At 54.3% G+C, this 15008-nt stretch overlaps 1 protein-coding gene across 1 annotated transcript; it reads left to right on the forward strand.

The window, feature by feature from the left end:
* Nucleotides 1-5781: 5781 nt before the first annotated feature.
* On the forward strand, nt 5782-12436 carry PIF1 (PIF1 5'-to-3' DNA helicase; the record flags this gene model as incomplete). Its single annotated transcript, XM_081114299.1, has 12 exons — nt 5782-6339; nt 7198-7330; nt 7418-7543; nt 7664-7817; nt 7899-8013; nt 8090-8196; nt 9676-9815; nt 10167-10273; nt 11007-11094; nt 11249-11394; nt 12017-12208; nt 12377-12436. 12 exons carry the CDS (start codon nt 5782-5784, stop codon nt 12434-12436), a joined length of 1926 nt encoding a protein of 641 aa, XP_080970425.1.
* Nucleotides 12437-15008: the final 2572 nt, after the last annotated feature.

The following is a 15008-nucleotide window of genomic DNA, read 5'->3' on the forward strand; positions in this document are numbered from 1 at the left end:
CACACACAGCCAGCCCTAGTCGGTTTGGCTCAGTGGACAGAGTGTCAGCCTGCGGACTGAAGGATCCTGGGTTTGATTTCTGTCAAGGGCACATGCCCGGGTTGCTGGCTCAATCCCCAATAGGGGGTGTGCAGGAGGCAGCCGATCAATGATTCCCTTTCATCATTGATGTTTCTATCTCTCTCCCTCTCCCTTCCTCTCTGAAATCAATCAATCAATATACATATATATAAAAACAACAACAGCCGAAACCGGTTTGGCTCAGTGGATAGAGCGTCGGCCTGTGGACTGAAAGGTCCCAGGTTCGATTCCGGTCAAGGACATGTACCTGGGTTGCGGGCACATCCCCAGTAGGAGGTGTGCAGGAGGCAGCTGATCGATGTTTCTCTCTCATCAATGTTTCTAACTCTCTATCTCTCTCCCTTCCTCTCTGTAAAAAATCAATAAAATATATTTTAAAAAACAACAACAACAACAAACAAAAAACATGTCTATAAGAAAAAAAAGTGTCTGCTGCCCAGTGCTCTGGAAGGTGGAAGACCACCCTTCCCGTAGACTGTCCTTGTAAGGCAGGAGGGCAAAAGCTTGCAGAGAAAGGACCATGAGCTGGAGGGGAAGGACTCTTTTAAATATCAAATGAGCTAACATCGAAAATGCATTTTGTAAACTGCCCAGTCCTGTGTTAATGCCATTGTTGTTTTTATTAATGACCTGGGGATTGGACTGAGACTACCGGTGAGAGCGAGCAGATAAGACATAAGGAAAGAGTTCTAGGGAAGGAGGTTTCATAATGAAGAAAACCCCTTCCTCCCGAGAGTCTGCGTCCAAACCAGGTGTCGGGTGAAGCGAGGGGACCCCGGGGCAGTGTTGAGCCTCACTCCGCACTCACCCACCAAGGCGGCAGCGGGCAGGGAACCAGGGGGATGCCTGGGCTGCCCAACGCCGAGGGAGGAAGTCCGGCCCCAGATGTGAGGCGTCCCTCTGGCCCCGCCCCCTTCCGCCGCCGACCAATCAGGAATCAGCTGCAGCTGCACCGGGGCGGGGAGGAGGACGGAGCTGAGGACCGTTAATTCGCCGCGTCGGCATCCAGTTATTCATTCGCTTCCTTTCCCTACAAGGATCTACTGTTGCAGGTCTTAAAAAAACATGAGTGGGCACATAACCACTTTTGAAAAAGCTCTGGCAGTTTCATATGAAACTAAGTACTTACTATCCTCTGACCCAGCAATTTCCTACCTAAGTATTTATGCAAAAGGAAGTACAAATCCACAGAAAACCCAAATATCCATCAGCAGGAAAATGGATAAACTAATATATCTGCACAATGGGATACTATTAAGCAACAAAAAGGAGCCACGCAGCAACATGAATGAATCTCAAAATTATGCTCAGTGAAAGAAACCTGTGCACACGAGAATAAATATTGCATAATTCTATGTATGAGAAGTTCTAGAACAAGCTAAAATAATCTATGATGAAAACAAAATCAGAACAGGGGTTGCCTGAGGACTGAGGGTAGGGATTGACTGCAAAGGGGCGTGAAGGAACTCTCGAGGTGATGGTAATGTTCTTAGAGCTTTGTGCAATGGAGGAAATGTCCCGGATCTGTGCTGTTCAACAGGGTAGCCACTGGCCACGTGTGGCTATGAAGCACTTGGATGTGGCCAGTGCAAATAAAAGCTGCATTTTAAATTTCATTTAATTTTAATTATTTTTTAAAATATATTTTTATTGGTTTCAGAGAGGAAGGGAGAGGGAGCGAGAGATAGAATCACCAATGATGAGAGAGAATCATGGATCAGCTGCCTCCTATACACCCCACACTGAGGATCAAGCCCACAACCAGGGCATGTGCCTTGACCTAGAATCGAACCGTGACCTCCTGGTTCATAGGTCCGCACTCAACCACTAAGCCACGCCGACTGGGCTTATTTTAATTACTTTAAATTTAAAATTAGCCACATGTGGCTAGTGGCTTCCCTATTGAACAACACAGTTCTATATCCTCATAAGGGTTTGGGCCTCACAGGTATATTCATCTGTCAAAACTCCTTTCACAATAAGCCTAAGATTTGTGCATTTCACTGTATGTAAAGTTTACATTAAAGGATAAACATAGCCTTGGCTAGTTTGGCTCAGTGGATAGAGCATCGGCCTGTGAACTGAAGGGTCCCAGGTTTGATTTCGGTCAAGGGCATGCACTTTGGTTGCAGGCACATCCCCAATGGGAGGTGTGCAGGATGCAGCTGATCGATGTTTCTCTCTCATTGATGTTTCTAACTCTCTATCCCTTTCCCTTCCTCTATGTAAGCAATCAATAAAATATATTTAAAAAAATAAAGGATAAACATAAACTCTAATTAATGCTATGTGTGTTGAAGCATTTAGATGTGAAATGTGCTGTTATCTACAACTTTGAAATGGGTAGCAAAAATGTATTGATGAATGGAGGGATGGCTAAGTTGCTAGACATGTAATACAACAAATACAGCAAAATATTAATTGTAGAATCTTGGTGGTAGGTTAATGGGTGTTCACTGTAATCTTTCTGTGTATGTTGGATTATTTTCAGAATAAAATGTTGGGGCTAAGAGGAGAAAGGATTTGAAAGTTATTGTCTAACTGGGTACAAAGTTTCTGTTTGGAATGATGAAATTTTTCTGGAAATAGATAGTGATGGTGGTTACTTAATGGCAATTAATTGTTCACTTAAAGTAATCATATGGTAAATTTTATGTTATATATCTTTTACAATTTAGAGAAGTTTGAAAGCCAAAAAAAAAAAAAAAGAAATATTGGGAGAAAATCCATGTGAAAGTTTCTGTGCCTTCTCTAGAGGCAGTCAGGAGTTCTGCACAAAGGGAAGGGCGAAAGGAGCAGGCTGTGTGAGTGAGTGTGCTAGTTTCGCTTGGAGTAGAAGTCAGTGGGAAGAGAACACGGTCTTTGGAAACAGACCTGTTTTCGTAATCCCAAGTCTTTCACTTTCTAATTGAATAACTGGGTAGCTTGATTCTGCCTCCCTTTCAAAAGAAAACTTGTGCTGGAGTTGCTGAGGGAACCAATAAAGTCTTTACTATTTTAAAAACTTACTTGTTTCGTATTGCTATTGTTACTGTAACAAATGTAGTAGCTTAGGACAACACAGAGTTATCATCTCGTAGTTCTGGAAGTTTGAAATGTGTCTTACTGGGCTAACATCAAGCACTGCATTCTTCCTTCTGGAGACTCTGGGGGGGGCGGGCACTTTCTTGTCTTTTCCCACTTCAAGAAACCTCCTGTGTTCTTTGGTTTGGCTCATGGCCTTTTCTTTCAAAGCCAACAGTAGCATCTTCAAATCTCTCTTTCACACACCATCCACCCCCTCTGCTTCCTGCATCACATCTCCTTCTCTGACTCTCCCGTCTCCCTCTTTCCCTTATAAGAACCCTTGTGATTCCATTGGGCCTACCCAGACAATCCAAGATAATCTCCCCATCTCAAGATCCTTAATTTATTACATCCGCAATGTCCCTTTTGCCATGTAAGGTAACATATTCACAAGTTCGGGGATTAAGGCTGGACATGGTGGGGGGACATTTTCCTGCCTACTACAGTGGCTTTGAAATTTTATGCTACTCCTACGTCAAGACTACCCTGAAGCCCTGGCTGGCGTGACTCAGTTTGTTGGGCATGCACCAGGAGGTCACAGATTTGATTCCTGGCCAAGGGGCACAATGCCCAGGTTGCCAGCTGGATACCCAGTAGGGGGCATTCAGGAGGCAACATGGATGTTTCTCTCTTCCTCTCTAAAAATAAACTATTTAAATAAATTTTTAAAAAGACTACACTAAAGAGGAAACATTTCTCATTATTTTTTTCCTAATAGCTTTATTGAGATAGCATTCACATACCATATAATCTACCCATTTAAAGCAAATCATTCAAATGGTTTTTAGTAGTCACAGAGTTGTGCAATCATCACATTTTCATCTTTCTCCCATTTTTATGTTTGTGGAAACAAAGGCTTGAGACATTATGGAACTTGCTTAGGGTAACATCTAATGGCAGGGCTGGGCATTGCAGTGGCTGTCCGGAGCTGATATTGTAGTCCAGGCCTGGATTCCATGAAGACCAATCACCTGGGAGCAGTGTGGTTAGTAGTAAACACGCAGGTACTTAGGCCAGGTGAGACTTGGTTTCAAGGCTTTGTTTCTGCTACCTACAAGCTACGTGACCTTTGGTAAACCTCTTGGAGCTTTGGTTTCCTTATTTGCAAAATGAGGACAATAAAATGAATGGGGGGAGAGGGGACAGTACTCACCTGTAAGATCCCTCCAGCTATGTAATTCCAAGCTTCAATGAGGAGGGGCGGGGAGGGGGGATGTAATTAAAAATAAATTCCCCAAGCATCCTCCAGGGCAACAAGAGGATGAATAAGTACAGTATTCCCTGAGACTAACTCACATGCTTTCATCGCCCAGGTCTCAAGAGTTCCTCCCTGATGGGCCTCAGCTGGGTGGGAAAGACAATGAGAGAAAGGGCCCTTACAAAGGCAAAGAGGAGTGGGAAGAGCTGAGAGGCGGGGCAGGCCTTGGGGTGGTCTGCCCCGGAGTGGACAATGATCCTGCGGGTGGAAACGGAGGTGGGAGAGATCCGTGGCCGCTCTCCCCAACGCCAAGTTCAGCCGCTCTGTAAGGGCTAGGGAGGGGAAGTGTGTCGGATGGGTGGTTCCGAAAATAAATCTTCAGAGCAGGGTTGGGTGACACCACACCACCTACGGCGCTCCTGCAGTCCCCCAACCCCACCCCCCGCCATCTCCCGCCACGCCCACCGGTCCACGCGACTTGGTATGCTCCACGCTCCGCCGCCACCATAAGCGTCCTTCCTCCAGCGTGCGGTTGGTACGGCCCGAGCCAGGGAGGGGGCGGAGGGTGAGGGCACGCCCCTGCCTCTGAATGGCTGGAGAATTTAAAGATCCGGCCAGTGATAGGATGATTCCCCACGGCCTGCGTTTGAAAGTTATAAGCCCGAGCTTCGCCGGCAGGTCCGCTCGGTCCACCAGCTCGTCCGAGTTCCGGCGCAAGTGAGTGTCCACCCGATGTCAGGGTTGGGAGGAAGAGAACCTGCTTCTTTAATGGGTCCCCGCCGGGAGGGTGCAAACGAGAGGGTCAGACGGAGGGAACACACATTCCAGGGCCGCCCCGCGATTTCCCTAACCTAGCCAGATACGCTACCCCTTGCCACCTTGGAAATGGGAAGCGCCAGGGCTTCGGATCACACCACCCCGACTTCTACCAGGCGCGTGGCCTCTCCCAGCCTGTTCCCACTTTTGTCCACGGGAATAGGGATCCCTGCTCGGCTGCGTATGCAGCAGTGAACGTAGCAGCAGCTGACAGGACGAGCAGCAGCGCCCTTGCTCATCTCCCCACGTGAGATTCCCCTGCTTCCTGGGGAGAGGACTCAGGATTCCCCTGCCGTCCCCTCGGTCCCTGAAGCTGTCTTCTTTTCTGTTCAGGGTCCCCCATCTTCAGCGGCCCCTGCCGGACAGCCGAGGCACCCCAAACCCGGGTGCATTTGACGCTGTCCACCCGCCACTCTGGAAATTATCGTGTAGGATGTAATTTCTGAATGAATTTCCTAAATTGCCCCCGCGTCCTTCTGCCATCACTGTGACCTCTTTGTGTTACCGGAGAGGGGTAGGATCCTATGTGGCCTTGACCGGCCTCTAGACCATCTGTCGTGTCCTTGAGTCCCCGCGACTCCGGTGCTCCGATCCTTTGCAGACCTGCGGAGGCGTTGGCGATGCTGGCCGGTTCCCTGGCGGCGGCCGCGGAATGCGAGGACGCGGAGCTGCGGTGCCGCGTGGCTGTGGAGGAGCTGAGCCCCGGCGGGCAGCCGCGAAGGCGCCAGGCGCTGCGCACCGCGGAGCTGAGTCTGGGTCGGAACGAGCGCCGCGAGCTGATGCTGCGGCTGCAGGCGCCGGGGCCCGCGGAGCGGCCGCGCTGCTTCCCCCTGCGCGCGGCGCGCCTCTTCACGCGCTTCGCCGCCTCGGGACGCAGCGCCCTGCGGCTCCCCGCCGACGGCTCGCCCCGGGCGGGCGCGGTGCAGCTGCTGCTCTCGGACTGCGCCCCGGACCGCCTGCGCCGCTTCCTGCGCCTGCTGCGACTCAAACTGGCCGCGGCGCCAGGTCCCGGGCCGTCCTCCGCCCGCGCGCAGTTGCTCGGCCCGCGGCCCCGCGACTTCTTCACCATCAGCCCCGTGCAGCCCGAAGAGCTGCGGCGCGCAGCGGCCACCCGGGGCCAGGACGTGACGCCGGTGGAGCGGCCCACGGAGTCGCGGGTGGGGGCCGAGCCCAACACCGTGAGGACAGGAAAGGGGGTATGCCTTGGGGACTGGGTGTGCCGCTGAGTTGGAAGGGACCAAGGAGACCCAAGTTGGGGGTGGGGGTGGTGGTATTTGAGGGGGCTGCTGGTTATCTCAGAGGAGATGCCCATCGGACATCTGAGTGGAACCGAGATGCGGGAATTGTGTGTTTCTCATAGTGCAACCTCTGAGACCGGGTAAGCCCGGATAGGAAAAGGGTGGCCCAGGTCACATTAAAAGAGAAAGCAGAGAAGGAGGCCTGGAAAGGAAACTTCGAAAGATAAAGAGAGGGAGAGGGGCGTTTGGAAAAAACCAAGTGGTCAGCCGTATAAGGAGAGCCAACAGGTCCGATCAGATAGGGGTGGGGACAAAGTCTGGTGGTTTTGACAGTTTGTGATCTGGGGCAGATGGATCTCAGACCACAGGGGTGGAGACTGAGGAGGTGGGAAGATAAGGATGGGGGAGAAGGGAACCTGGCTAGGCAGGATTTTGCTTGGGTGTTTTGAGGTGAGAAACAGGTTCATTGCAGTGAGAAGTGAGAAAGAAGGATGGGTGAGAGGACCAGGAGAGTTAGGAACCCCGGGAGGAGGCTAAGGACCCAGAAGACCCTGGTCTTCAGGGCCTGAGGAGTCAGTGGAGACCCAGCCTCGATCCCTTCCTCAAGGGGAGACCTGGCCCCCAGAAGTCACTGGTAATATCTTCAGGTGAACCAAGGCTGCCCAGTGGCTCCAAGGAATAAAGCTCCCAGGCCTAGCATTGCACCTGGGCCAAGAAGGTGGTGGTGGTTGGAGGGTGGGGGTGGTGGCAATGCCTAGAGTATGGGGGGGAGGCTCTGAGACAGCCCTGTCCCCCCAGGAAGCCCCAAGGTGGCCCCTGCCTGTGAAGAAGCTGAATTTGGCCCCCGCCAAATCACAGCTTTCTGAGGAGCAGGCTGCAGTGCTGAGGATCGTCCTGAAAGGCCAGAGCATTTTCTTCACTGGGAGTGCAGGTAGTGGGGGGCAGAGTCGGGGGTGGGGGGGAGAATGGTGGAGGGCGGGATGGAGGAGAGGTGGTCTTGACTTTGCCCTCTGCCCAGGGACAGGGAAGTCTTATCTGCTGAAGCGTATCCTGGGCTCACTGCCTCCCACAGGCACTGTGACCACCGCCAGCACGGGGGTGGCAGCCTGCCACATCGGGGGTACCACCCTCCATGCCTTTGCAGGTAAGTGAGCGAGCGCCCCTGCGGCAATCGCTGGGAGCAAGCCAGGCCTGTGGGAAGGGAGGAAGGGGAAGTCAGGGTTGAGACAGGGCTGGGGTCTCAGCTGAATAATGTCACCCACAGGCATCGGCTCGGGTCAGGCTCCCCTGGCCCAATGTGTGGCCCTGGCCCAGCGGCCAGGTGTGCGGCAGGGCTGGCTGAACTGCCAGCGGCTGGTCATCGATGAGATCTCCATGGTGGAGGCAGATCTATTTGACAAGCTAGAGGCCGTGGCCAGGTCAGTGTGTGCAGTGAGGACTGGGATCTGGTGGTTTCCATGAGGATCCTCGCTGCTAAAGCACTGCTCACTCCTCTCCAGAACTGTCCGGCAGCAGGATAAGCCATTCGGAGGGATCCAGCTCATCATCTGTGGGGACTTCCTGCAGCTGCCGCCTGTAACCAAGGGCTTCCAGCCCCCACAGTTCTGCTTCCAGGTACCACTCACCCTCCTGTCCTGCCCTCCCCCCCAGGGGTCTGCTCTGCTCCCTAACCCCCTTCCTCCCCCATCAGGCCAAGAGCTGGAAGAGGTGTGTCCCGGTGACCCAGGAGCTGACCAAGGTGTGGAGGCAGGCAGACCAGAACTTCATCTCTTTGCTGCAGGCTGTGAGACTGGGCAGGTGGGCTCTGTGAATAGAGAGGGGCCTGCAGATGTGGACCCACGTGTGGGTCAGAGGGGAGCATGGGGACCCAAACAAGAGGAAGAAATGCTTCCTGGGCCCATAGAAGATGGTCACTTTGTCAATATTGAGCTCCTGCCTCCCCAGGGCAGGTCCCCATCACCCAGCACAAGGCCTGGCACAGAGTAGGTGTCAGGGAACTATGGTCAGATGGACACACAAGAAGAATTCCGAGATATCGACACTCCCATTTCACAGATGCAAAAGCTGGGGTTCTCAGGGGTGAAGTGACTTGCCCAAAGTCAGGGCTGGAATTTAATCCCAGGTCTGACTTTAAAATCTAGGTTCCTTCCACCCTTTTCTTTTCTTTTTTTCCTTCCACTCTTAAAGCCTGTGCTGTCACTTGGTGGTGGTGGTAGAGGTGGGGGTGGGGAACATTGCAGACATGATCCCTGCCCAGCTAGGACAAACGGTTGAAATGCTACAACTACTCTAACATGGGAGTGGACAGGCCAGGAGGGCAGATGACTTGAGCCAGAGCTGGGCCTTGAAAGCCAGGTCAGATTGGGATGGGCTTGGGGAGGGTAGTGGTGGTGAGCTGCTCTGTACGCCTGGGGACAGGAGGCGGGTAGGAAAGTGCACAGCACGCACCAGCATGCACAGGATAAGAGGAACGCTGAGTGGCAGAGCAGGGAGAGAGGGACCCAAGTTGTCCCCCCTCCTCCCACGGTAGTGCTGCGGTACCCAGGCCTCCCTGGATGGAGGAAGACTGCAGATGGGGAGATATAGAAACACAGGCTCAATTTTTTCCCCCAAGGCAGCAGGTCAGGGGCTAGAACAGCCGTGGGCAAACTACGGCCCACGGGCCGGATCCGGCTCGTTTGAAATGAATAAAACTATTGAAAAAAAAGACCGTACCCTTTTATGTAATGATGTTTACTTTGAATTTATATTAGTTCACACAAACACTCCATCCATGCTTTTGTTCCGGCCCTCCGGTCCAGTTTAAGAACCCATTGTGGCCCTCGAGTCAAAAAGTTTGCCCACCCCTGGGCTAGAACATTGTCATCTAGATTATAGGCTACCGATATAACAGGTATCAACATCAGCTCCTGGTCTAGGTCCTCTAAACCTCTGGACTGTGCCCACTCAGCATACCAGACTCCCCAAGGAGCGCTGGTGATAGGAGGGTGGCTAGCTTCTTTCTGGGGGCAAGCGAAGGAAAGGGTACCCACCCATGATCACAGCCAAGTACCCCCCCCCCACACACACACACACACACACAAACTATGCTCAGTCCCCATGTACGGGGTCGAAGTGGAAAAGTGGAAAAGGATAAGTTGGCCGGCAAATCTTGCCCTCGTGCCCCTGTCCAGTCCCCAGGCCTGACCCATTGCCTGCTGCTTGAGCCATACCATCCACATGCCCCACCTTCCCTGGCATTCAGATGGGCTCTGCCCTAAAGCCCAGCCCCCACAGGTGCTCAAATGAGGTGACCCGCCAGCTCCAGGCTACGGCCACCCACAAGGTGGGGCGAGACGGGATTGTGGCCACCAGGCTCTGCACCCACCAGGATGACGTGGCTCTTACCAATGAGAGGCGGCTGCGGGACCTGCCAGGTGAGCAGGGAGCCAGGGCTGGGTAGTACCAGCTGGGGAGGCTATCAGGCAGGTATGTCAGCCCCCACCCCCCACTCCTGGCAGCCTGGGGCCTTGGGATAAATACCCAGGCCCCAACCTCTGTGGCCATAAGGCCCTTATATTTACAGAGGTAACTGGTTTTGAGAGGTGTGACCTTGAAAGGGTCCAGGTCACTCAGCCAGAAGATGCTGGAATTCAGGTCTCTGATTCTAAAGCTCCAGATAGGCCTGAGCTATCCCTGTTACCTCCCCGCAAGCCCTGGTCTGATATGTGTTTTGGGAAACGAAGCCACGAGTGACTAGTAATCTGTTTGCCCCACTCTTTCCCCAGGTGAGGTACACAGCTTCGAGGCCATGGACAGTGACCCTGAGCAAGCCCGCACTCTGGATGCCCAGTGTCCTGTTAGCAAGCTCCTTCAGCTAAAGCTGGGGGCCCAGGTGCGTGGGAAGCAGGGCCTACACCCTGGGAGCTTGGGCCTCCCCAACCTTTGCCCCTCTGCCCAGGCTGCTCCACAGCTAGAGGGCCCGGCTGTGACCACAGCAAACTCCCTTCCTCCTGTTCCCACCCACCTTCCTGTCTTTAGCTTTCCACTGCCTTCCTGTTTCAGCATCTGGAGCTCCAGGCAGCGTTGCTTTGGATAAGCCCCTGTCCTTGCTGAAGCCTTGTTTCATCTCTCAGTCAGGGCGTGAACTGTCTCCCCCACGCAGTTGCCTTCCCTAGCGTACCCTCTACTCTGAGAGTCCTCCTTCCTGCCACTGTGTCGGGGTGGGCCACATGGGAGCCTTTCCTCAGGTTCCAAAGGGCACCCAGGGGGAAAGTGCAGGCACCATGTGGTTGGAAGAGGGATGGCAGCTGGGGGCTGGCCCTCGAGGTTGGGGCCCACATGTACCCCTCAACAGACGTGGTAGCTTTCAAAGCCCTATGATGTCTGTGACCTTATGCTCTTTACCTGCTCCCGAGCAATGTCCGTCCCCTTGACACAAAGGGAAACCGAGGCCGGGAAAATAAAGCATCTTGCTGCAGGGGGACAGTCAGCTGGTGGCTAAGCTAAAAGTAGGACTCAGTGCCCCTCCATGACAGCCCCCAGCCTCCCAAAGCCACAGCAGTGGCCCCTGGGCCCGAGGCCAGGCATAGGAATGGGCAGCTCTCCATACCTTCTCTCCCTTGCAGGTGATGTTGGTGAAGAACTTAGCGGTGTCCCAGGGCCTGGTGAATGGTGCCCGAGGGGTGGTGGTCGGCTTCGAGACTGAGGGGAGAGGTGAGTGATGGGGGTGCAGACCTACTGCTTGGGGCAACAGGGCCCCAGGGTAAGTGTGAAGAGAAAGAGTCTAGGGTGCAAAGGTGAGGCCTGCTTCTCACCTCTGAGCCCTGAAACAGGGCTGAAAAGTGGGACTTCTCCATGCCTCCCTCAGGGCTGCCCCAGGTCCGGTTTCTATGTGGAGTCACCGAGGTCATCCGTGCTGAACGCTGGACGGTGCAGACCACCGGGGGCCGGCTCCTCAGCCGGCAGCAGCTGCCCCTCCAGCTGGCCTGGGCCATGTCCATCCACAAGAGCCAGGTGAGCAGCCAGTGCGGGGGGTGGGGCAGGGCAGGGCAGAGGGGGGACGAAATAGGCGAGGCGCAATTTGACGGAGGCCTTAAAGGCTTTTTGGGAGTTGAGCTTGCCCTGGAGGCAAAGTTCCAGACCAATTGTAGGATAAACCTTTCTTGAGTGCATTTCCCATCCCATGCTCTCCCTTTCCGGGATCCATATACTTGCCCCCGTCATCTCCTGCCCTGCCACTTTCTGAGCCACTACCAGACTTGTTAACGTTAATACTCACAACACCTGTATGAAGTGCAGACGTAACCATCACTCCTGTTTTACAGAGGAGGAAACCAAGGCTCAGAGAGGTTAAGTAACGTGTCCAAGGCCACACAACTAGTGAGAGGCAGAGCCGGATTCCTTTCCATGCCGGTCTGACCCAGGCCTGAGTTCTTTCCTTCCCCCCCTACCCCTCTCGCTTATCCTGGATGTATCTCCTGGAGCCCCTCCTGCTCAGATCCCCATCCAGGGTCAGCCTATCCCTCTGCCTTGAGAATCTCGGGGCTGGGCCAGGAGATCCAGGGGCAATAGCTGGGCTCTTGGGCACAAAGGACTTCAGGCAGAGCTGGCTCCATCTCTGTCTCTCCATCCCCAGGGCATGTCCCTGGATTGCGTGGAGATCTCCTTGGGCCGCGTGTTTGCCAGTGGCCAGGCCTACGTGGCCCTTTCCCGGGCCCGCAGCCTGCAGGGCCTGCGTGTGCTGGACTTTGACCCCATGGTAGTTCGCTGTGACCCCCGTGTGCTACGCTTCTATGCCACCCTGCGGCGGGGCAGTGGCCTCGGCCTGGTAAGAGGGAGACACCCAGTGGTGGGCCAAGGGACCCTGGGTAGGGGTGGCAGAGCCTTCTCTGGCTCCATTGTGGACAGGGGCAAGAGGAAGGAGATGCTGGCCCCCAGGCTGTGGCCCTGGAGGACAGCAGAAGCTCGTGACTCAGGTTCTCTGGCTTCAATCTAGGAGTCCCCAAATGATGATGCAGCAGCCTCAGACCAGGAGAATGTGGATCCAAACCTTTGAGCCCCAAAGAGAAGACAGAAGATGGTCTCCCCCTCCTCCCACTCCTGGTGAGCTAGGACCCCAGGAGATAGCAGGGGAGGATGGTCAGTGCCCGTTCTCCCGTCATTAGGGTCTCTCAGCCTCCTGGCACAGGTACAGGGATAATGCTTCCCACCCATTTGCCAGCTGTGCCTCAGTTTCTCCCCTTGCGCTGGGTGAGCTGCTTCCAGGGTCAGGAATCGTCTTTCTGTGCCAGTTGGGAATGGACCTGTGGTGGTATCTGGCGTTAGAGGACAGAGGGCTGGCCATGGGACCACCGTCATGAGGGCCACCCGCTTTGGGCTGCAGAGGGAGAGGTGTTCCAGGGGCAGGAAGAGGCACGTGGGTCCTGTGGGACTCAGGCCGGTACAGGCCCCAAATGGAGAAGGGACCCTGAGGTAATTTCACAGCCAGGCCCAGCCTCGCACAGCCAGGACCAACACCCGCCTGAGCCTGACGTGAGGACACGCACAGCACACTGTGCGCCCGTCTCTTAAGCTGCTTTCTGGGGAAAGAAATAGTGAGTGAGCATTGAAATGGATGTTCTCCGGTTGAGTTTATTTATTTATTTATTTTAATAAATATTGTTGAAAGTATTACATATGTCCCCCTTTCCCCCCCATGGCCCCCCTCCAGCCTGCCCCCACCCCCCGCCCCAGGCCTTCACCACCCTATTGTCTGTGTCCATGCATATATGCATACTCAGATGGTATTTATTTAGGACAAATAAACTCGTGAATTGTGTAAGGACTGTGGGCTCCTCGGCTCTCTTTAAGGAGGCACACCCCTGCCCTGGCTGGTGTTGCTCAGTTGGTTGCACATCTTCCCATGCACTAGGAGGTTGCCGGTTCGTGGATGGAAACAGGAGAAACAGACTGGGGATAACTTAAGCAGGAAAGGAAGGTAGTAGAACAGAAGGCTAGCTTGTAGAAGTGATATGAGGAGCCCAGAAACCCAGGCTTGGAAACAGTGGGAACCAGGGAGGCTAGAACCACTGGCAGGAGTGGAGCTGGGAGCAGCTGGCCAGGAGGACCTCTGGCCACCCCTGGGCGCCTTTCACAGCCACCAGGGGAAGGAGTCCTGAACTCTTCTGCCTGCTCACATCACTCAGTCCAGACCTAGAGGCAGGTGTGTGGCTGGCTGGGCTTGGTCTCCCATGCAGGTCCTGCAGCCTCTGGCAGGAGCTGAATGTGCATGAAGGTGCAGGAGGTACCAGGGCTTCTGCTGGAGATGAATTTTACATCATCCCCAGAGCTGGGCTGTTGAGGATGCCTGAGGGTCCTCTCCTGGGATTCTCCTCTCTGACCCCATCCTCGACACACACTGCCAAAGCACCCCTCACCCTGCCAGCCCTTTCCCCTCGCCCAGGCACTGGCTTCAGCCTTCCCTGGTTCCATACGGACCTGCTCTGCTGAAAGACGGCTTCCTCACGAGCCTGCCTGGGCACCAGCAAGTCCCGTCCTCATTGTGCAGTGCCCTCCTCCTCCGAGCAGCCGTGATCTGCCTTGAGGGCAATGATCAACTTACACGTCTGTCTTCCCCTAGAACTGTGGTTCTCAACCTTGGCTGCACATTAGAACCACCTGGGGATCTTTTTAAAATCCTGATTTCTGGGCCTCATCCTCCAGAAATTCTGTTTGTTACTAATGTTGTGGCCCCACCCCATAACAAAGAAACAGAATTTCCAGAGGATGAGGCCCAGAAATCAGGATTTTAAAAAGATTCCCAGGTGGTTCTAATGTGCAGACAAGGCTGAGAACCACTGGTCTAGAATAAGGCAGGTGCCTTGGTAGCAAGAAACTTGGCTTAGCAGCCCTTGTATCCCCACAGCTCTCAGCATGATGACTTTAGAAAGGAGACACTTCATAAAGTGGTTGATACAGGAAAGCACACACCACCGTCCCAGGCTCCCTGAGAGCAGGGGATGGTTACTCCAGTTCTGCAGGGGCGGCGGCTGAGTCCTGGGAGTGAGGCAGTGGCAGAGCTGGAGGAGAACCCGTGGCCTCCCCTTGCCAGTGAGATGTGGGCTGAGATGGGGACTGGTGGCGTGCCCACCGTCATGTGTCCTCAGGGGCGTGGCCAGGGGAGGGCTCAGCTTGGCATGAGCTCATCCTTTCTGAGGGGCCGGCAGATTCTGCCCACCCCCACAGGGCCAAGGGTCATGCTCAAACCCTCAATCTCAGAGCACCCTGCCCAAGCACCACACACCACGGACCACTAGGTGGTGCCAAGTGGTCGGCCAGTCCCTTCCCAGAGACCTGGACGATCCTTTGTCTGTTGCCTTGTTGGGGCACATGGATACCTCAGGAGCCGGGAGCCCAGGAAGAGCAGAGAGGAGGAGGTTCCTTTGTTGAGGAGCTTGCGCCTGGCATCAGTTGAGTACCTTACGGTTTGTGCTCATTAGCCCTCTGGCTTTTTCACAATAACCCCGAGAAGACGGGGGAAGAGAAAACTAATCGGAGATTAGGTGACTTGGCCAAGGCTACACTGCAAGCTGGGTCTGGAACCCAAGTCCCAGGATCCTGGGGTTTTTAGCAGAAGGCCCTGAAGTCAG

This window comes from Myotis nattereri, assembly GCF_964212035.1.
Source record: "Myotis nattereri genome assembly, chromosome: 1".
In the NCBI taxonomy this organism is placed as follows: domain Eukaryota; kingdom Metazoa; phylum Chordata; class Mammalia; order Chiroptera; family Vespertilionidae; genus Myotis; species Myotis nattereri.